This window comes from Barbus barbus (assembly GCF_936440315.1).
Source record: "Barbus barbus genome assembly, chromosome: 32".
NCBI lineage: Eukaryota > Metazoa > Chordata > Actinopteri > Cypriniformes > Cyprinidae > Barbus > Barbus barbus.
Genome location: NC_136760.1, coordinates 4,295,556 through 4,317,698, shown reverse-complemented (window position 1 = coordinate 4,317,698; position 22,143 = coordinate 4,295,556). Strand labels below are relative to the sequence as shown.

General features: G+C 36.3%; 2 protein-coding genes across 3 annotated transcripts; one reads left to right on the top strand and one right to left on the bottom strand.

Annotated features, from left to right (window-relative positions):
- Positions 1 to 1,269: 1,269 nt before the first annotated feature.
- Positions 1,270 to 16,721, bottom strand: LOC306852535 (histone acetyltransferase KAT7-like). Its single transcript, XM_079389440.1, has 14 exons — positions 16,521 to 16,721; positions 15,973 to 16,120; positions 14,461 to 14,706; positions 14,188 to 14,270; positions 12,434 to 12,517; positions 12,039 to 12,137; positions 10,052 to 10,162; positions 7,599 to 7,790; positions 7,388 to 7,477; positions 7,075 to 7,215; positions 5,381 to 5,474; positions 4,561 to 4,707; positions 4,343 to 4,449; positions 1,270 to 2,939 (listed from the first exon to the last, which is right to left on the bottom strand). The coding sequence occupies exons 1-14, from the start codon at positions 16,533 to 16,535 to the stop codon at positions 2,838 to 2,840; spliced, it is 1,659 nt and encodes a 552-aa protein (XP_079245566.1). The 5' UTR covers positions 16,536 to 16,721; the 3' UTR covers positions 1,270 to 2,837.
- A 647-nt stretch (positions 16,722 to 17,368) lies between these two features.
- LOC306852533 (putative protein PTGES3L) lies at positions 17,369 to 19,376 on the top strand. 2 transcript variants are annotated; one of them, XM_079389437.1, is made up of 8 exons: positions 17,369 to 17,498; positions 17,657 to 17,718; positions 17,893 to 18,006; positions 18,089 to 18,155; positions 18,427 to 18,525; positions 18,665 to 18,754; positions 18,888 to 18,947; positions 19,019 to 19,376. In XM_079389437.1, the coding sequence occupies exons 1-8, from the start codon at positions 17,475 to 17,477 to the stop codon at positions 19,025 to 19,027; spliced, it is 525 nt and encodes a 174-aa protein (XP_079245563.1). In that variant the 5' UTR covers positions 17,369 to 17,474; the 3' UTR covers positions 19,028 to 19,376. The 2 variants fall into 2 exon arrangements, with proteins under 2 accessions (XP_079245563.1, XP_079245564.1); XM_079389438.1 differs by lacking the exon at positions 17,369 to 17,498 and having other exon boundaries at positions 17,553 to 17,718; positions 19,004 to 19,376.
- The last annotated feature ends 2,767 nt before the right edge of the window (positions 19,377 to 22,143 follow it).

Below are 22,143 nucleotides of genomic sequence, written 5' to 3'. Positions count from 1 at the left end.
TGACGAGGGTGGTTTTGGGATCTGAGAGCTGGGAGGGGGTTGGCAGCCATATGGCTATAAATGCAGCCGCCACTATGTGAAGAACAGAAAAGATCTGCGATTTCAGAAGACCCTCCTGCTGGCTGGACAGACTGTACCGACGGAGAAAATCTCTTAGCTGAGAAAGATTTTTCTTTTGTATTTTAAGCTCATTATCAGTATTTTTTAACATAAGTTTTATTTGCACATTTTGGTTCCTTATGGAGATTTGGAAACTCTCAGTGTTAATGCCCACCATACTTGCTCTTGCCTGTAGTGTTCAAGGGTTGTCTTTTACTCTAAACAGAGACCCCTGGATTTCAGATAACTGGGAGGTGAGAAATGTTTTATTTCATTAATGAATTCATTTGTTTTTATCCATTAGAAAGGGTTTTCCATCATAAAACCAAAACATGCAATGCTGTGCATTCATCAAAATGCTTTGGTTGTTTGGACAGGCTGAACCAGTGGAGGAGACACTAGCCAGCCAAGTGGCCAGTCTACTAAAGAGATCAAAATCTCATCAGTTCTATGGACTAATGGGAAAACGCTCTGGTAAGATTTGGTTTTACTGACTCCAGGATACAAAACACCTACAAGAATTATGTTGTTTACCTTGATGTATTAGTTATTAATACTTGATTATTACCACAAAATACAGTGACATGACATTAACAATTAAAAAATAACTGTATATTCATGATTTTATTTCCCTTATTTGCTCTAGAAGTCGTCCAGCCTGTGAAAATGGAACAAAGAAGTGAGTAAATTAACTTAAGTATCTAAATGAAATATTTCCTTAATGTATATATTTTTATATAGAATGTTTATAACATGCATATCTACATCCAGGGTTTCTGCAGATGTTATAAAGGTAAATGTTAGACTTTTTAAACAATAAATTCAAGGGAACAACATACATCAGCACGTTCTCTGGATGTAAAAACATCTAGGGAGCACACATCGAGTTGTATTAGCAACACTTGGTCGGAAAATATAACTTACATTGTATTTTCCATGACAATTGTGTCTTGTTTTCCAGCACTAATGTCTAAAGATCCTTGCATCGATATTCATACAAAATTATACAACAAATGTTTGTTCATTTTTAGGCATTAACTTGTGAAATTTCTCAGACAACCAGACTCCATATTTTGCATCTCCAGAAAATGTATCTTGATTTAAGGATGTTTAGGTATTTGTATTAGAAACGAGACAAACATATATTATAGAGGAAGATATTAATGTTTGCAGTGTATTCAACATTTAATGCCATGACATGATTTTCTGCTCCTATTTGAAAGCTTTCTGAAGCCTGCAGAAACCCTGTATCCCAACAAATTTTTTTTTTTTGCCATGGTCTAAATGTCTTGGTTTAAAAACATGCATTAAAGACTAGCTCCGTTTCCTCAAAGGGCATAAGGGAGACATGTTTGTGGGACTGATGGGCAAGAGATCTTCAGGAGGTATGGCTTTACACTGCTCTACTTACACCAGCAGTTAATGTTTTTAGTCTTATTTGTTACTCTTCTTTTTCTATTCAATCTACTTTTTTTATTATATAAAAAAAAAAAACTCAAACACTAGGGTTCACTATTCTTTTCCTATTCTACTTGTTTTGTTTTTTTTGTTATATAGATTAAAAAAACACCTTGCTACGTGTACGGTGTTAAGCTAACCAAGACTTGCATATTATTGCTCTTTTGTTGGTTTTGATTGCTTCTATTGTCCTCATTTCTAAGCAGCTTTGGATAAAAGCATCTCCTGAATGACTAAATGTACAATAAAAACTGCTAGGCTTTACTGCAACAGTTTAAACAAGGAGAAAAACAGATTTTCTTATTAATCTGCAGGTGATTTCAGAAAAACAATCTCAGAGACCAGCACAGCAATGGACAAAACTGGAGATTTGAACAAGCAAGCAGGTACAACACTGAAAGAACTGTATTTATGCAAAAATGATGAAAAACCAGCAGTTTATGAATGTGAAATCATGTTGTTGTTCATACAGCAGATGTGCGAGAGGAATGGGACCGACTGCAGTACTACTGATGACATTATCCAGTGCTCTGTTACAGACTTCACTAGCCTCCGTGAATCAATACACAATTATTCTCCACTCTTAACTGGCACCAACATAAATCGGGAACATTAAGCAAGTAAATGTCTTGCTTTAGGTATCAAATGTGATGTAATAAAAAGTATGTATCAAACATTTTTTCTCCCAGTTCTAATTTAAATGAAACATTTTCACAAATCTTTCAACACTAAGAAATCATGGACCCAATTTGTACAAATCCAAAATATTTTTTGTAAGGCCTCATTTTTCACTATATTCTACTGATGAGAAACTATTTTTTGCTTAAAAAAAAAAACTAACTTAATTTGCAAAACCAGATAACTCCATTTTTAACAGTTTTCAAAAATCTTGTTTTTTCATTGTGCATTCCAATTAATCTCCATCATAATGCAGTCTGGTTAAGTTTGATTAGGTAAAAAAATAAAATACAGCTAACTAACACAATAAAAACATGATAGCATAAAAAAAAAGGTAAAAAAAAAAAGTTATGTTTTTGCAAATAAACTCTTCATATGCTGGGGCATTGACAATATCTTGGCCAGAGAAAAATATGAATGAAACACGATTTCAAAAAATAAATAGCACTGTATAAACAAAAGTGAGAGATTCCAGAGATACAAAGGGCACATAAAAAGAGACAAAAATGACACTAACAGCTGAAGCCATTGCAAAAGACACTGTTGATGGAGTCATAAAAAAAAAGATATAACGGCAGTACGAAATGTAACGCATAAGTCCATTAGGTTCCTTTGGGAGGGGTCCATTTCAGAGAGCTGGGGTCTATGGTCTTGTTGTTGTTGCCCCTTTTGGTCTCTTTGGCCTTCCACTCGTCAATCAGGTCCTGTGCCATTCAGAACAAAACAGAACCAGAAAAAAAACAAAAACAACAGTTAGTATTAGTGCTGGGGGGTATAATCACAAATTTATATCATGGTATTTTTTCAAAATTATACTGGATTCACGGTATATATTTTTTTCATGCATGACCAGGTGTTAACCACATTTTCTACTGATTGAGAGAGGAAAAACTTCAGTAGATTGACTTGTCATGATGAGTGAATCTTGTAGAAAAATTACTCACCAAATTAATGCATATTAACCAGGAGTCACTCTCATTTATAATCGCGACATAGTCTGATAAAATCAACATGCATCTCTACACTAAAGAGTTGGCTATATTAGTTTTTTTGTCTCATGCAGCACACAAGTAACAAACTTAAAAAAACAACGAAGTGCATAATATTAACAAACGAACTATGCTCATATTCATAATTCCAAACAGTCAGTAAGCGACAGGTGCTTGGAAACACTGTTTTGTATTCATTTATTGATGAGTCTACTGCAGTACGGCCAGCTGAATGCGCTGCTTCTCTGCACAGAAGAGATGATACTGCACCGGGACAGTCAGATCTCACGCCCGCGGGGTGGTACTGGAAAAAATAGCTGCTAAAAGGGTCTGAAAGCTATAAATCTATATACAGTGCTGAAGTCATGCTTGTGTGTGTGAGACGTGGGAGCTGATGGCAGGGGGCGGTGGATATTTGTGGCCGAGTTCACATTCTACTAGTTCTACAGCTTCGGTTTCAGAACTTTCACGCTTAGTAACACACAGCTGTGTCCTCGCCACAGTGCAACAGTGAAGAGAGACCTCTTTCAAACAGTGTAGCGTTCCGAACGTTGATTAAACAACAACACTATTGCTATTGCAGTATTTAAAAAATTCATATCATAAGAAAAATAAACACCGGTATTCTGTATGAACCGGTATACCGCCCAGCACTAATTAATACAAAGCATACACAAAAACAAAAAGAGAGGCGTTTTCCTCCAGCACACGTTACATTTCATTTAATATTATCCTTTCAAAACCATGCACGTTTTCCAAACAAAATCGGAATATTTAAAAGCTAGTGAAATGCCATTGGACTTCCATTATTATTCTATAGAGCAGGTACATACATGCAACCACCAGTCTAAATTCGCTTTGAAAAATGACTGGTTGAAGCAAAAAGTCTATTTAAATCTATTTTAATGCAATGATATTTCTGCAAGAACAGCAATGCAATTACTACTAAATTAACTTTTTTTTTTTAAATTTGCAGAAGAATAACTAAAAGATTAATTAAATTATCAACATAGTTCAGTCCATGAAAACAGCAGCCCAATAATAAAATATTAGAAGGAAAAAAAAAAAGGCCGCAGACATTTGTGCTGTTAAAAAAAAATCTATATATTTTCTGATACCTGTCGCTTCAAGACCAGATGCTTCCCTTTCCAGTACTTGAGCATCTGAAGTGACTGCAGAGTACTGACAATATCCACAGGATTCACTGCCGTCTCTTGACTGATCTCTGAAGAGGACAAAACAAAAATCAAGGCTAAACCCACAGTGATTTTAAAGGGACGTCACAGTGAACGTGCCTACAAATGCTCCCTTGCATGGCAGGGGCAACTTATCTTACCTTTGATGGAGATCTCTTTGCCCTTGAAGTTGTACATATACCGCAGTAGCACTTCTTTCCAGTAGCTGCGATAACTGATGAGGCCCAAATCTGAGAGAGGGCGCTCTGGAGAACCTACCTTCTCCTCAACCTTTGACAGGAGGTAACCTAGAACCATGTCAAACAAAGACAGTGATGCACGAGTTGAAGAATAACAGGATCAGAGATAATGACACTACAACTGTTCTGAAATAACTCCAATATTAATGGGAACGGTTACAGTTTTAACATGGCATCAGTACTTTGACATCATAACCATTTACATGTATAGAGGCCTATGATTTCTGTGTTCTTGAAAACAGGTGGTATTGCAGAATGCAGTTATAAAAATGGAACTTGCAAAATAACGTAGAATATCGTGGAATTTTACATTGTAATAGTAAACCCACTTGTGCGGCACTTTGTTTGCCAAAACAATAAAACTGTTACATTTTCATTTGATTACATTTTAAAATGTTAAAATGGAACGCTATGATTGTAACAATTTTATGATACAATTAATAAATTATTAAACTGCTAATTGTTTATTATTTTGACTGATTACACGTTATAAACCAATAAAGCGAAATTCAGAAACATTAAATTAAAAAACTAAATAAAATTTTGGGGGAAAAAGTTTAACTGATTCATAGGGCCCTAAAAATTTATTTGCTAAACTTAATACATTTTTACAATGTATCAGTTTAACGATTTTGATTAATTAAACATGCTTTCAGATTACCATCTAGATCTTCATATCACTAGTCTGCAAACTCGCATAAGACATAACACAGGTACTCACTGAAATCAATCAGCATCTTTCCGTAGCCCTGCCTCATGTACTGTGGCATAGTCAGGATACAGGACACATTGTAATTCAGGAACGAGTTCTTCTCCTGCATAAAATGGAGAAGCAGTTTAGCCAGTGCGCATATTACGTGACAACTCTTCCGTGTCGACTCGAAAGACACTATAGACTAACATTTCTCAATATTGTTCTTAAAAGTAGCATTATATTTGCATGTTTTGCCAGGTCATGAGGTTTTCAGTACTCAATGGGGTGAAGTGCTCCTCAGACTGGTTAGCAGCCCCACAAAACACTTAAGCCTGGTTCAGATTTTTTTTTTTAATTCACATAATTAGACCCTTAGAAAGACATTCCATGCCAGCCGATTCCTCGTTCACATATTCAGAACAGAAAACAACAAAGATCAAAACAGATGTCTTAAATTCAATCAGTCTCTACTTCCCTAGCTTTAAAGCTGCATACTACTTAAGCTAAACTAAATTGTTACAGCTAAGAACAGTTTTTGCACACACCCTCTGATTCTCCAACAACTACATAAAAGAAGCTTTTGAAAATCAGTCAAAAAATTGTTTTGTGGGACATTGGCATTAAATGTAAATGTGTTGACATTAAGGATATCAATTTTCGATCATTTCCATGATCGATTGTCGAATAAATGAACGATCAATTAATCGTTAACGTTAACACTGCAAAATGCGCCTATTGCAGTGGCATATTCACCGGCATGACAGGATGTGCAAATGCCACTCAAAACACCAGCTTCCTCACCCAAATTAAAGGGGTCTAAAAATAGGCTAATAGCAGGATTGTAAAATGAATAGATACGATTATGATCATTTGATAAAATGAAGAGAGCGAGCCGTAGTTACGTTTGTTTCATATCCCGTCACGGGGACCACTGAATGCGCCTCTTTAAATGGTTTCATGGTGCTCGTTGTTGTATTTTATAACACAATCACAATGTTTGCAATTGACATTATTGGCTTTTAAAATAAAATGATCCCAAACACAACTGTGGCGCATGGAGCTGTGCCGTGTGGTCAGAGAACTGCTTCCACCGGCAGTGCTGAGGCAAAACACATGGTTGCTCACATGAAACATTTTAATGTGAGTATTATGACACAAGTGAGGTACAAAGCTTTGTTTATAAAAGAAATAATGGGTTAGCAGGCAAATGTAACATTGTGTATATTATGGATGGGGCACAATTTTTGAATATTCGATTAGTTGATTTAATAACAGAGTATTTTTTTTGACAATTTTTTTTGACAATTCTCCATGTTTTCGGTGCTGTAGCCTATGCGTGCGTGTGTGTGTGTGTGCATGCGGGGGAGGGGTGCGATTTTCAAATAATACTAGGTGATCTTTGAATATTTTTGCCTGAAATGCCCATCCCTAGTGTCCGCAGCCCAATCCGAAGCGCAATTTGTACATTAGTGAATTATTTTCGTCAAAGATCCAGCCCCGTCACCATCATTCACATCTGCTTGCACGTGTTTTGCACATGAGCCGCACGCAGCCCAAAAATTAAACTGCTTAGTCGGCCACCGATAACTTTAATTGTCGATAAGAGATGCAATCGACTTAATTGATCGTCGATTAATCTTTGACATCCCTAGTTGACAGTTTAGTGTTTATGGTTTTGTGATCATGTAACTCACAACATGTAGCCTCAAGGACCTAATTACCTTTGAGAAATATCCCACGAGGTGACAGCCTGTGTTATCAGCTTCAATCATGACATAAAACAGGAAAGGCTCCACATCGTAGTACAGCGTTTTATGGTCCAGAAACAGCTTGGCCAGCAAACAGAGGTTCTGGCAATATATCTGTTGGAGCGGGGATGAATAAATTTCACATGTTTATCAAACATACTCATCAACAGCTTAGAATTGGATTTAAGAGGGAAAACAGTCCATGCCACAAAGCAAACACACGCATCCAACACTCTCTGTATACATACAGCCACAAAAAATGAGGAAATTAACATTCAATGCCCACCTTGTTCTTTTTCCCATCAACTTCAAACACAGAGATGGCACCTTTTCTGTAGACTTCATCACCAGGAGGGTGTTTCCACACACATTTAGCCTGCATAGATCATGACATGTCACATTTAACTTCATCTCCATATAGATTTAGCCAGTAGTAACATTTTACAAAGTTTAGACATGCAATCATAACGGAGATTAAGGGAAGTTTGGCTTCATACCATGTGTCTGCGCAGGATGGTCTGACTCTTCATATACTTGAGGCAGAACTCACAGATGTACAGACGCCCCAGACGGGCGTATTCCTCAGGGTAAGGAGAATGGTACCAAGTGTCGAGCTCATAACGGCCAAACAGGATGGTCTTGATCATGTTACTGCCCTCTGTGATCTGACCCTGCAGACGAAGTTTCTCCTGCAAACAACAAAAACCGTAGAAATCAAAAAGCTAAAATAACACATAAAAACTAGGACTGGGCAGTAAAACCAAAAATCCCAGTTAATTCAATTAATTTCATCACAATAACAGTAAATCATCATATGGTCGGGCAATTTGTCCTAAAATCAAATCCTCGATTAATTGAACATTTTACCTCGATTAAGATTATTTAACAATTATAATTATTTTATTTTTTACAGTTTACTAAAGGGTTACAGTGTAAAAATACTCCAATATTAAATGTGGGCTTTTTGTTTTTTTCTAATGAAAGAGAGCATTTCTTATCTTTGGGATTTTAAAATAATTGAAGGAAACAAACTATTTATAAAAAAAAGTTTGGAATATTTTGAACAACTGAAATCAAAGCTTGCTTGAAATGAAGACATCTTATGAAAAAAGTCTCAATTTCAGTTTTATTGTAAAAAGCACGTTTCCCAAAAAAAAAAAACATTTTTGTAAACATAACAAATGAATATTGCCATGACAAAAGTATAAAATAACTAACATCTCTTGCAAACAAAATACATTTTAGGAACGTTTACACTGCAAGTCTTAATGCACAGATCCGATCTTTTGACCATATCCGATTTTTTGGCCCATCTATGCGTGTTTGCATTGCAAACAATCCTTTTGGGCGGGAATTAGTGATCGCTTTACTATGCACATGGTAGATTCTCGGGTTTTAAATGGCCGTGCTATTAAAATTATTTAAATAATTCACGTTGAATGGCCGTTATTATTTGCCAGCATGGACAACGGCTGTCATGTCATGACTAAACAGATAAAGACCGGAAAATAACGGTAATTTTTTTTTTTTAGAGTATTTTATCTACAGCTGAGGTAGAATTCTTTAGAGAAATAAAGATGATATTTATTGAAATTAATTTGAATGAATTAACGAGAGAGAGAGAGACAGCGAACGCATGCACTCACGTGCGAGCGAGCGATTGTGAAGCATTGCAAACAAGCTTATCGGTGCAATTACAAAAACTGCTAAATTATCACCTCATTGATCAGAAATATAATGTAGCTTTTAGCTGTTGTAGCCTATTTTCAAAATTCACGGGTCAGAGGTTGAAAACCAACTCCTGAATGTGCAATTTCTTAGCTATATAAAGTTTCCATCTCAATAAAATGTGAGCGAATACAGCACGCCGGCATTAAAACGCCATTAAAAATCTTTATTAGCAAAAGTGTCACCCTTGCATTGGGATTTCTGTGGAGAATCAGATGTGTGTGTTTAGACGTAGGTCGGATGTCCAGATATCAGATGTGTATCCGATTAAAATCCACATTTGGAAGTGGCTCACATCGGATGCGAAAAAATTGGATCTCGCGCGGGTTTTTGTGTTTACACATGTGCAACAAATTCCGATCTGTATCAGATGTGAGCAAAAGATTTTATTTTTTGTGCCAGTGTAAACGCAGCCTTTAAATATTGTCATGCGGTCTCAATGTTTTTTAATATCTCTGTGATTTTTTTCTCTCTCTCTTTTTAAGATTCTGGTGTTCTGTTTGGAAGAAAATATTGTCATGTGAAAAGCAGAAAATAACTTGCATCTCTTGCAAATTAATATTTACAAAAAATATGAATTTATGCAAATAGAACACTGCTGATTAAGAGAAAGAGCATGGCACCATTGATCTTGTCCTGTCACTCTATGTGTGTATTTACTCTAGGTTCTTACTGGTCGTTCACACAGAACAAATCTTTGTGACTAAAACCGTGAGACGCAGCGCTCAGGAGTGTTATATCAACCTGCCAATGTAAACAAAAGCTCACAAGGCTTGCCCCACCTCTGGGGTCTTCTGATTGGTCCACTGTTTTGGAACTGACATTGATAAGCGGCGCTGCATGTAAGTTTAAGATCTTTTAACGCACCACTCACGCGAGACACAGCAAAACATGCGAGCGCAACGATCATACACATCCGTATAGCGCTGATACGGTAGTATGTTTTTAAGGGGAAATGGGATTAAAAAACGAAATAACAGACATGGGAAAATTACGTCGGTTAGAGGTTCTGAATTTTGGTTTAGATTTATTTTCGATTAAAAGTCCAGCCCTATCATATGATTATTTTTGCGGAATCTAAAAAAAAAACAAAAAACAAAAAAAACACACTATAATATCTATAATTTACATAACCACACTATAATATCCGTAAATTAAATACTTAAATTAGGACATCTCAAATGACTATTGTGTGTAAGAAGCGAGGCATGTCTGTTCATACCAGATCCTCTGCTGCACGGGCCTGAGCTTTCCTGAAGAGCTCTAGATCATAATCACTGGTGATGTTCTCCAGCAGTGGTTCACGAGTGGTTCCATGTGTCTGTCTGTGCTCCTGATACACCAAAAAAAAAACAAAGAAAAAAAAAAAACAGATGTAGATAACACCCGAGCATTATATAAAATATAATGGCACTGTGTACATTCACAGGGGTTGAAGCAAAAAAAAATTAAAAATCCTGGTTGGTTGGTTCAGGCTGTGTGGGGGGGAGGAGTAACTAATGACCGTAACTAATGATTATTTTGGTAATCAAGTAATCTACTGATTATTTTGACAATTGAGTAATCTGATCATATTTTAGTACCAAAAACAGATCTAAGTGAAAACCAGGCTTTAGTATGACTATTTATATATAAACTAATGATGAAGCAATAATAATTGGCTGGAATAAAATATCAAAGTAACTGCATGGTTTTATTGAACAACGCTGTTAAAATACATAATGTAATACGCCTATACATAATAAGAAAATAAACCGACTGTACATTATTTATAACAACAAATACCTGCAGAGCGCCAACGACCTGGTGACATTTCACTTTCACAGCATGATCAAAAGATGTTTAAATCAATTTAATTTTAATATTTGGCCACATGCAAAATCAAATATTTATTTTGAAATCGTGATGTACAATAAATGGCATATTAAGAAATAGGCTGATGTATCCTCCTGTGTTGGCAAAGGTTTATATATCAATTACATTACAAATCTAGCGAGTAGGGGTGTAAAGGTACACGCGTGTATCGAACGGTTCACAGGCAAGTTCCAAATGGAAGTGATCATCCTTATCCCCTTGGAGTGGGGACTTTGGATTGAGCAGGGCACGTGCGTGCCGTTATTTAGTCGTTTGGAGTGCACTTGGTAAAGGGAGCGATGTTCCCGTGACAACGCAGAACTTGCTGACGGACACAGCATAAAAAAAATACACACTTTAAAAAGTTTTATATATATTATTTTTATAAATTATATAGCATATTTTAAAAATGTTTTTAAAATATAAAATGCATGTTTATTTGCAACAGTTATGCTAACAACAAAAATACATTTATGACATTAAAACAGCGACATCTGCTGACAGACACCATTCTGCGCTGTCACGGGAACATCCCAGCTGAAGAGAAGGAAATTATTTCTCTCCCTTTGCCAAGTGCATTCCAAACGACTAAATATTGGCACGCACGTGCCCTGCTCACTCCAAAGTCCCCACTCCAAGGGGATAGGGATGATCACTTCCATTTGGAACTTGCCCGTGAATCGTTCGATACACGTACAGTTACACCCCTAAAAGCGAGATAATGCACTGTCTCTGATGAACGTTAAGCAATTCAATTCACAGCATATGGAGAGGAAGAGTTTAGCCCCTTTCACACATACAGTCTTTACTGGTAAATTACCGATAAGTTACCATTAAGAGATCATGTGTAAACAGGACCTTTTCAAAAATCCCGGATCATTTTTTTCTGGCAATCATAGCCTTCTTAAGGAGATGACATGATTACTCTGAGCTGTTTACAAAGCTCTGATGCTTTTTAAGTAGTTTTTCTATGTAAATATGTGTGCCTCACTGCTTTCATTCAGTCGCGCTTCTCCGTTCATCAGGGCTGCGACTCTGATAATTATGCGCGTCTCATGTTTATAAGAGCAAAAAATTCTGATTGGCTAGTTATGTTAGTTTGATTGAGTGAAAGCTGTGCTCCTCTCATACCATTGCTAGACGAACTCACGGATTCGAAAGTGATAAACAAGTTTTTTTTTTTTTTTTTTTTTTAAATGTAGGATTACTTTTTTCCGCAGCCAAACGCTGCACGCCGGAGGTCCGGCATGGTGCCAGAGAACTTTAAGCCCTGCATTCATAAAAAGACAGATAACCATTTTTATAATTAAAATATAGATAGATATTTTAACATATTACTGAGAGGACACTATTACCATGTACTTTTCTTTGTGGTCTTTCGTCAGGCCAGAATCCCTCCTCTTCCTCATCTCCATGACCTTCTCTTTATATCGAACTTGTCTTTGAGTTGGTGCCTGTGAAAGACCAATGCAAATTAATATATCACCACACTTCTACTAAAAGGTACACTGCGTTTCTTCCAGATAAATCTCTTCATGGATGACATGAGTCATAATCTCACTGTGGTTACCACAGAATTTATGGCTCACAAACAATCACAACACATTTTAAAGATAGACACCACGCTGCTAACGTTAGGCCTTCACATAAGTGTGTCTTTTTGGGACAATATCATGCATGCACTTAAGAGGCATTAACACACTTGTGTAATGTTTGTTTAGTGTTGAGCGAACATCTGTTTGGCGAGCACCTGATGTCGAGTAGCATGTCTGTTCTCCTCATTTTGGCCCTGACTGCGCTCTTCCTCTTGTTTCTCACGCTCGATGGCTTTCACCTGATAGGAATGACAAGCACACAAAGATAAAAAACAGAGAATGTGCTAAACAATATTGAAAAGGGCAAACGACACGTCCATGCTAATTCATAACTGCAATTTAGTGGCTGACTAAAATGATGTTTTTAACTGTCAAAAGATCATACCACGCAAGAAACTTTCAAAACAAAAATAATAGAAAATAAAGTAGACAAGCAAAGTATACTTTAGGGCTGCAACTAACGATTATTTTGATAATCAATTAGTTGGCCGGTTATTCTTTCGATTAATCGGGTAAATTATTTTTTATTTTATTGACAAAAAAACACTATTCCACATTCTGTCCAATGTCCTTCAAACATGTGCCAACTGAATGCTATGAAAACAAACAGTGCTTAATTTATTAGACCACCTGTCATAATAAAGAGAAAACAAATTTTAGGAATCTGCCAAAAAATCTAAAAATGTTAGTCATTTACTGGGCAAATAACAAACTGAAACAACTAAATGGTATTAATTCACACAATAACAAAAATGTCCTCCTATGCCTTGCAACAGCTTGCATTCTTGCTGGCATTGTTTATGTACTTTTTGACAGTAATTGGGTATCTGAAAAAAAAAAACACTATAAAGTGCTCTGCCTTTCTTTCATAGATAACAGCAATAATGATATTATAGCATTAGAAATAGCCTACTACTGTTACTAAAGACCTTACGCATATTGGAGGACTAACCAATACAGAAAGCTAAAAAAATTACTTTGGTAATTTAGTTTAGAGCAGCAGTGGCACAAACCTTACATAATTTGTTAAAAACCTTACATAAATTTGTTAAGCATTGTATATAGTGAATCTATTTTAAATATTAAAATAATAATAAAGATAATAAAGACGAATAAAAACACAAACTCACTGTGTTAACCAACAGGTGAGGAATGTTCTGCAGGGAGACATGTTCACTTTGATCACAGTCACATCTTACTGTCATTTCTTTATCCGGTAGCCTAATAAGGCGGCTATGAAGCATCTGATATTTATATTCAGAATTACATGCAGTTATCACTTCAAAGTTCCTACTCTCATAAAATACTCGCACTGCATGTTCACTTTTAAACCTTAATTTAACTTTCAACAATAGATATTTCAGCACAATGGATATTTTTGAGCTGAATAGCTTATTAATTATCTCCCTCTCTCCGTTCCGTCTGTCTGACGCATGTGCTGGTGCTCATTCGGTATTTTAAGCTTAACACAGACCGTCAGGACGGACCTTTATGCAAAAATGGAAATGCTCGAATGAATTTGTGACATTTAAAGATAAGGATATGACCGTAAACTGAAAGTTTCTGCGCTGAGGACGCACACGCATCTGTCAAAGCGCCTGACAGGGCAAGCCATTACTCTTATGCATTAACTTAAAGTTTAAAATAAAGAATTCTCATGTTTTGGGTAGCTTGGATCACGTACTTCTCCTGCAGCATCTGTTTCCTCCACTATTTTTAAATGCATTTTGTCCATAGAAATGCGTTATTCAGTGCTGTAATTTGACACAACCGACTGAAGTTGGATAAGCACTGTGGGCAGACCTGACTAATCGATAATGAGAATCGTTGCCGATGATTTTCATTATCGATAATAATCGATTTTATCAATTAGTTGTTGCAGCCCTAGTATACTTTGGGCTTAAAGCACCTTGCACTCGTCTGCTGAAAGGTTATGGTAGAGCGGGCATCCTGATATGGAGAAATGCCGCTCGTGTTTCCCTGTTAAATGTCCTGTACAAAAGAAAGACAGAAAAGTATACAGATTTTAGCTTTAAACCTGACTATAAACGATCCATTCAAATTTGAAACATTTCATAAAACTGTGAATATTGTTTTTTCCAATTAAGCCCTTGTTAAACCATTAGCACTGAATTTTATTATTAAGCAGATGCAAAAGGAAATGAATCTGAAGAGCAATTACCTAGAGAATTGCACCCAGGTGTGGGGCACTTCATATTGAAGTTGTAGCTCTCGTGAAAGCGGCGGCGTTTTGGACGATGAGAGGGATCGCTGCTAGAGTCTTTCTGGTCTTTAGTCACGCTCTCATCGTGGGATGCATTGGGGCTGGATATGTCGATGTCAGATTCGGATGAGGGGGCATTTCCTGTGGGTGTCCTGGGGGGAGACTCGTCTCTCTCGGCTGCTTGTTTCACATCCTGTGGAGCATCTAGGTGAAGAACAGAAACAACACCTTATAAACCCGCGTAAAGGTTGGTGTCAAACAGAAAAGCATAAAAGCTTGGCAGTAGGGATTTTAATACAAACAGGCCACGTACACACTACAATTTTCAGGAGTGACAACCGCATTTAAATGTGGGAGTGAGTCCCGTAAATTATCGTTCCATGTGTGTGCAGAACAACATTCTGTCTCTTGCAGGAGTGACTAAAGTTTAGCCGTTTGTTATGTGCCATTTTTTGACTAAAGACTCTTTTTGTCCGTCGATTTTTACTAAACTACCGCTGATATTTTGTTGCATCTCACATACAGACGAAGACACATTTCTGATGCATGTTCAAATACGTCATTAACAACTAGTTGTTCAGTTCTGTACACACTGCGCAGAAATTCTGTAAATGTAGTTGTCACTACCTGTATTTTAGTGAATTATGTGTGTACAGAACGCGATTAAGGAGTAAAAGGTGAACTGACAACCGAATTTAGCTGCAGTGTGTACGTGGCCACAGTAACTTTCATGAATAATACAGCACAAATACATCACAGTAATATGTTAAAGAATATATGTGACCTTGAAGAATATAGTCTCAAGCCAGTTAACACTTAGTTTCTGCTTTTTTCTTCCTTTATTTTCATCTTTAATGATTTAAGTTTACTTGCTGCTCTCAAAATATGGTCCATTTTTTGAGGTTCATTTGATTTGTTTTACATTCTAAAAGAAAGCTTACTGCAATTTACATTGTGAAGTTCATATTTATTTTATATATAATTTGTTTTGAAAATGTACAGGATATATTCATGTTTATTTTTATAACCTCCAACTTTTTGAATAAATTACAGGAAATAAAATTAGGATTATTTTCTGAATAAGAGAAGTTTTCTTGATGCCTCCGATTTTGTTGTTGTTGTCTGTTTACAAAATATACAGAATACATTCATGTTTATTAGTTCAGCCTCCATTTTTTTGGAACGACTCACTAGAAATAAAATTTGAATTTAATTTCTGATTAAAGAATCAAAAATAATTGTTAGGCTGCAGTAACACTAGTAAACTTTTTCAGGCATAAAATGTCATATAGTAAACAATGTGATTTTTTAAGGTGTGTTACTTTAACACATACCTTTATCCAAAGCACATCGAAGTGAACAGTTCTGAAGTGTTTTGCACAACTGGCACTCTGAAGAAAATCATAAAGCCTCAAATCTATCTACTGACCAACTGTATGAGGTGCCAGTATATTAGCTGTGTGTTTCTACCTTGAGAGCTCTGGCTCAGGCGCAGTGATGCTCGGGTCATACGGGTGTTATTGCGCTGATTGGCTTCACTATGGGAGCTGTCGGTCTTCTCGTGATCTCCAGAGTCATCAGAATCAGCAGTCCCGTCTGAACTACTGCCTGCTGTTCTCTGCAAACAGGGTGTAAACAGTTCTATCACTAAACAAGTCAGACTAAATATAGCAATTAAAGATGCCAACAACATAAATATGGTCAAAAACATACATCTAGCGTAAAAAGCAAACAGAAACATTTCACTATTATACAATCTGGGTTTTGTTTGTATACATCCTCACCTAATGCCAAACCGCTAAGTTAACTAACGTTAGCTTATCAGCTTAAAACAAACCGTTTCAGAGCCACTTCGGTGGTTTTCGATTCTCATGTGATAATATGTTAGCTGATAATAAATAATTGTAATATTTTCAAAGAAATTAAACTATTTTTGTCCAAACATGTACATAAACACTGAGCTAGCAGTTAGCCCGCGCTGAGGCGACTGCTGACCTAATTCTCGCATTTTCTCTCACCTTCCTCCGCGGCATGTTCTCTTCGATGAATCCAACCGCTGTCCTTTTCACAAATTTGTCAAAGAGATTTGTTTGTTTTCTGCTATCTGATATAATACAGCAGCTGTGTGTTCATAAGTTTCTGTGTTTGTGTTTTCGCCGATTGTTCACTCTCTCGCGACTCGCGAGTCGCGCCACACCGAACCAAAGCGGAAGTGACGTAAGGACGAAAAATGTTGGGCTTGTTCTGAGTAATACTCATACAAACGATGACTTTCTGCTTTATAACATCCTTGTTTTGGGATTTTATGTACACAAAGTATTTCAGAGTATTTTTTCATTTGTTTGTTCAAAGATATATTGTAGTTGCCAATTTGTGAGGACAAAAACCTTTTGAATAGATATTATGCGAAAATGTGTTTTAAACATTTCAATGTTTTATATGATTAATTTATTATACTAGCTCGATAATTTTGCACAAGTTAAAATTACTGATGTTTGTTTTCAAATAATGTATTTTTTAAAGATTACTTCTCATGTTTACATATGTTCTCATGAAATAAATCCTTTATTTAAATGTTTGAAGATTATTATTATTAATGTCATGCATGAAGCTGGGTTCAGTAAAATCAGCTCTATGGGAAACACCAGAATCCTTCAAGATTACACATCCTCAAAAAAAAAAAAAAAAAGGTTAGTGTGTTAAGAATAAACTTATATGCAAAGAAATAAATGACTTTATGGTAATTTCAGATTTTCAGCTTCATCTGTAAGAGCTGTATAAATCTGTGAAATTTATCAAACTGAAATGTGTTTTTTTTAAGCTCAAGTAAACATTTCGTTGAGGTTTGCATCTGTTTCTCTGGCAGATTCTCACCCCTCCTCCTCAGGCAGGAGGCGTGAAAGGGAATATCATGGTCCGGGTGAGGGTAGAAACTACAGCGATTTTCCTGAATGTTCCACCACCGCCTTTAAATGGGAAGAGCAGCGGGTGAAGTGGTATGTTCCTCTCCAGCAGCTGATACCATCCATCCTAAAAATAGAGCCAACCTCTCAGACAGCCACAGACATACACTGAGCTCTCTCCAGCCAGTTCCGTCTTCTCTAAAAGTAAAGAAAACCACGTAATCTATTAACCATTTAAAACATTTACACAGGGAACTACAAGAACAACTCTACGAGAAATCAAAATGCCAAAGATTGTGAGACCAGAGAATTGGTAGGTGTGAGCATGAGGGCTTGTTTGAAATGGTAGATGCCTTTGAACAGCACATGTCAATTTTGCAATGAACAACTGCACTTAGACTAAAGATTAATTTTATTTACATTTGAGCAGACAGTTTGTAACGTAATGAGACATATGTTGTCTAAACTGGTTCTTTCATTTGTTTAGTCAACCAGCCAGAACACTGTGGTACGACCGGAAAAAGTATGTGACTATCAACTTTGTGGTTCAAAACCCAAAAGATGTTCAAGTAGATATTCAGGACGCAAAAATAATTTTAAGGTAAGAAGATTATTTCAAAAATGTATTATATCAAATATATTTCATTATTTTTGTGTAATCCCTTGTAATCCCTATTTTTCAGCTGTAAAGACATAGATGACAACAATATCTACAATGAGATTGAATTTTACGACCGAGTATTTAAATCTGTAAGTATTTAACCGTTCAGTGTGTGATTTGAACCCTGAAGCTTGTAGTGTGTGTGCATATGTAATTTTGATAGCACATACATACACTTTTAAACCTATTATTGTGTTTTATTGGAGGTAACCAACAGAAGAAATATTAAAGTCTTATTTTGTTGTGATGATATCATGATTCATGAAATATGTAAATGATGCTAAATGCCTAGACATTTCATTAATGTGACAAAGTTTTCCGTGGCTGTCTTAAACAAATTTGTGAATAATGCTCTATTAGGATTCAAGGGAGAAAGTCTTTGACCGAACAGTTAATGTCTTGATAAGGAAAGTGAAGGAACATGTGGCATGGCCTCGACTCCAGAAAGATCTTGCAAAGGTATCTATCCATCTATCCATCTATCCATCTATCTATCTATCTATCTATCTATCTATCTATCTATCTATCTATCTATCTATCTATCTATCTATCTATCTATCTATCTATCGTGCTCTGGTCATTTTTCTTGTCTTTTCAGCCCGCGTGGCTGTTAGTAGACTTTGATAACTGGAGGGACTGGGAACATGAAGAGGAAGAGGGCATGGCAGAATATGAACAGTATGTGGATGTAAGTCACTTCATCTGTTTGAAGTGGGTGATGCAACACCTGTTATCATTTCCTGCAGTGGCACAGGATGTCGTGGCATGTTGAGATCAGAAATATTTTTTCTGCAAAATGTAATAACTCTTTTGAAATGCAGATGCTTAACGAAATGAAGAACAAAGGAGAGCCTCCTGTCATGGATGACCTGGATGATCTTGTAAGTTCCTGAAACAGTATTACATGGTTATGCAGTCTTTAGTTATTTCATTTCAGTTTTCTTCTTTGCAGAGCGACTGAGTGAGCACCAAAGCCCAAGATGAGCCATTGCAGTTTTCTAAAATATTATATGTGTAGTAAAAGCCATGCCCTGATAAATGTGCAATAGACCGCCACTGATATTGTGGGCTAGACTTATATGTATGACATGGATGTAATATGTCTTTTTTAACCTTTATTTTTTCTTTATTTGATTTGAAATCTTTTTTAATTTATTTTGATTTTATTTCCTAAATCATCCTTGCTTTGTCAGAAACAAAATTAGATGTGTATTTTCTATTTGTGATTTTAAAAATGCAACTAAAGAAATAATGTTTTTCATATGCTGTATATGTATGTGTTTTCTACATAAAAGAGTTTGAAATCTGTGATACAATGGTTCAAATGTGTTTGTTTATTTAAGGTTCATACAATGCTTATCCAAAGAAGTAACTGGACCTGTAAGACACATTTAAAAATAGTTTTAAAAACAAAATTATAAAATGTTATATTTATCAAATTGTTATTATCATTATCTTGTAAAATATGTAAAAAGGAATAGTTCACCCCAAAATCAATTTTGTTTTAGAAAATTGCTCACCTTCAGGGTATCCAAGACGTAAAGTTGGTTTCTTGCATCAGAACAAATTTTGAGAGATTTTTTTAGGCTCTCATTTTGACGGCACCCATTCACTGCAGATAGGAAGTCTACACTTCTCCAAATCTGTTCTGATGAAGAAACAAACTCATCTACACCTTTGATCGCCTGAGGGTAAGAACCCCCCTCTTGCAAGCACAGCAGGTCTGTGAGCACAAGCGTTCATCACTGTTACGCATGGACAATTCTTGCTCAACTCTTTTTATGCAGCAGGCTTGTGCCATCTTCCTTCAACTACGTCAGCTGGCAAAGGTGACCCCCTTGACTTAGGCCAAGTGGACCTGTAAGGCTGTGTGTGTGTGTTTGTGTAAAAGCCTTTGCAATTTTATTACAGATCACTCATGGAACGGAGCGTAAAACAGGTCAAGCAGTCATTAACCTTACCTCTTTTTAACTGACTCTTGGTATCTTTGTACATGCAGAAGTCCATTGGCCAAATCTTGTTTATCAGTGTGTACAAAGAGTAAGAGACCCACTCAAGACTCTGTACTACAGTGATAAAAACCGATAAGGAGGGAATGATTGCTGAGGTGGAAGCAAAATATCATATGATTACAGTGCGAGTGTATAATGATTTCTTGCAGCATTTTTAAATTCTGCCATCATTTACTCATCTTCACATCATTCCAAACCTGAATGACTTTCTTTCTTCTATGGAAAACAAAAGAACATATTTGGAAGAATATGCTGGTTGTGCTTTTAAATATATTTACATTTACAGTACAACGAATGGGGAATGAAGCTTTTAAGGACGCAAACCCACCATAAAAGAATCATTAAAGCAGCAAATCCAACTTTTGCACTATATTCCAATTCGTCTGAAGTCAAACAAGATCTTTGTGTGAGGAATAGACACATTTTTCTAAAGTTATTATTCACTAAAATGTAGATGTCCACCATAGTTCTCCTCAGCACATTAATGAGTGTTGGTGAGGAAGAATCAGTTGATCAAGAAAAGAAAGAAATGTGCTTAATTGTTTTAAATGTGCACTTGTAGTGTACTTTAAATCTTAAAAGTATATTTTTAAATGTACTGTACTTGCAGATTATATAACAAAATGAAAGGCAACTTAAGTGTACTTCAAGCAAATACACTTGTTTCTTATGAAAAGACAATGCAGAAAAGCTGAGCGGATGTGGCGGAAGACGAAACTCGAAATTCACTATAGCATCTATAAAAACAGCCTTCATGCTTTCAATGCGGAACTAGCCATAGCTAGACAGACCTGCTTCTCAAACCTTATAAATAGTAACTTAAACAACACTCACACTCTTTTTGCTACTGTTGAGAGACTAACAAACCCCCCAAATCAGATTCCCAGTGAAATGCTTTCCAACAGCAAGAGTTTGCTTCCTTCTTTTCTGAAAAGATCAGTAATATCAGAAAGGCGATTGGCACATCTTCCAGTTATGCAGAGGTCACACAGGTTCGACCGCAATTTCAAAAAGAAGTAAATATGTCTGTTTTTGAAGCAATTGATAGCAAAATATTGGAAGGAATAGTACAGCACCTTAAATCGTCAACCTGCTAACGCCTCACTTCTTTCTGGGAAAAAAGAAACTTTTCCGTTGTTAAGCCCCTTCTGAAAAAGAGCAATCTTGATAACACCATATTGAGCAAGTATAGACCAATATTAAATCTTCCTTTCATAAGTAAGATTATTGAAAAGGTAGTTTTTAATCAGCTGAACAACTACTTAAAGTCAAATGGATACCTGGACAATTTTCAATCTGGTTTCCGAGCGCATCACAGCACAGAGACAGCACTCATTAAGATAATAAATGATATTCGCTTTCATTCTGATTCTGGCAAAATATCAGTGATGGTACTACTAGATCTTAGTGCTGCATTTGACAGTCGATCATAACATACTTCGAGAGAGACTGGAAAACTGGGTCAGGCTTTTTGGGATGGTACTCAAATGGTTCAGATCATACTTAGAAGGGAGAGGTTATTATGTGAGTATAGGAGAGCATAAGTCTAAGTGGACGGCCATGACATGTGGAGTCCCACAAGGCGCAATTCTTGCACCGCTCTTGTTTAGCTTGTATATGCTCCCACTAAGTCAGATAATGATGAAGAACCAAATTGCCTATCACAGCTATGCTGATGATACCCAGATTTACCTAGCCTTATCTCCAAATGACTACAGCCCCATTGACTCCCTCTGCCAATGCACTGATGAAATTAACAGTTGGATGTGCAAAACTTTCTTCAGTTAAACAAGGAGAAAACTGAAGTCATTGCATTTGGAAACAAAGATGAAGTTCTCAAGGTGAATGCATACCTTGACTCTAGGGGTCAAACAACTAAAAATCAAGTCAGAAATCTTGGGGTGATTCTGGAGACAGACCTTAGTTTCAGTAGTCATGTCAAAGCAGTAACTAAATCAGCATACTATCATCTCAAAAACATTGCAAGAATTAGATGTTTGTTTCCAGTGAAGATTTGGAGAAACTTGTTCATGCCTTTATCACCAGCAGGGTGGACTATTGTATT

Bases quoted from the DNA above. Each gene is read 5' to 3' on its own strand.
- LOC306852535 (XM_079389440.1), bottom strand. The intron at 14,707-15,972 runs GTAGAAACACAC...TTCTTCACCTAG, and splicing joins CCTGAGCCAGAGCTCTCAAG to ATGCTCCACAGGATGTGAAA. The intron at 10,163-12,038 runs GTAATAGTGTCC...TTGGTGTATCAG, and splicing joins ACCACAAAGAAAAGTACATG to GAGCACAGACAGACACATGG.
- LOC306852533 (XM_079389437.1), top strand. From the start codon at position 17,475: ATGGGAAGAGCAGCGGGTGAAGTG. The intron at 18,007-18,088 runs GTAAGAAGATTA...CCTATTTTTCAG, and splicing joins GACGCAAAAATAATTTTAAG to CTGTAAAGACATAGATGACA. The intron at 18,526-18,664 runs GTATCTATCCAT...TTGTCTTTTCAG, and splicing joins TCCAGAAAGATCTTGCAAAG to CCCGCGTGGCTGTTAGTAGA.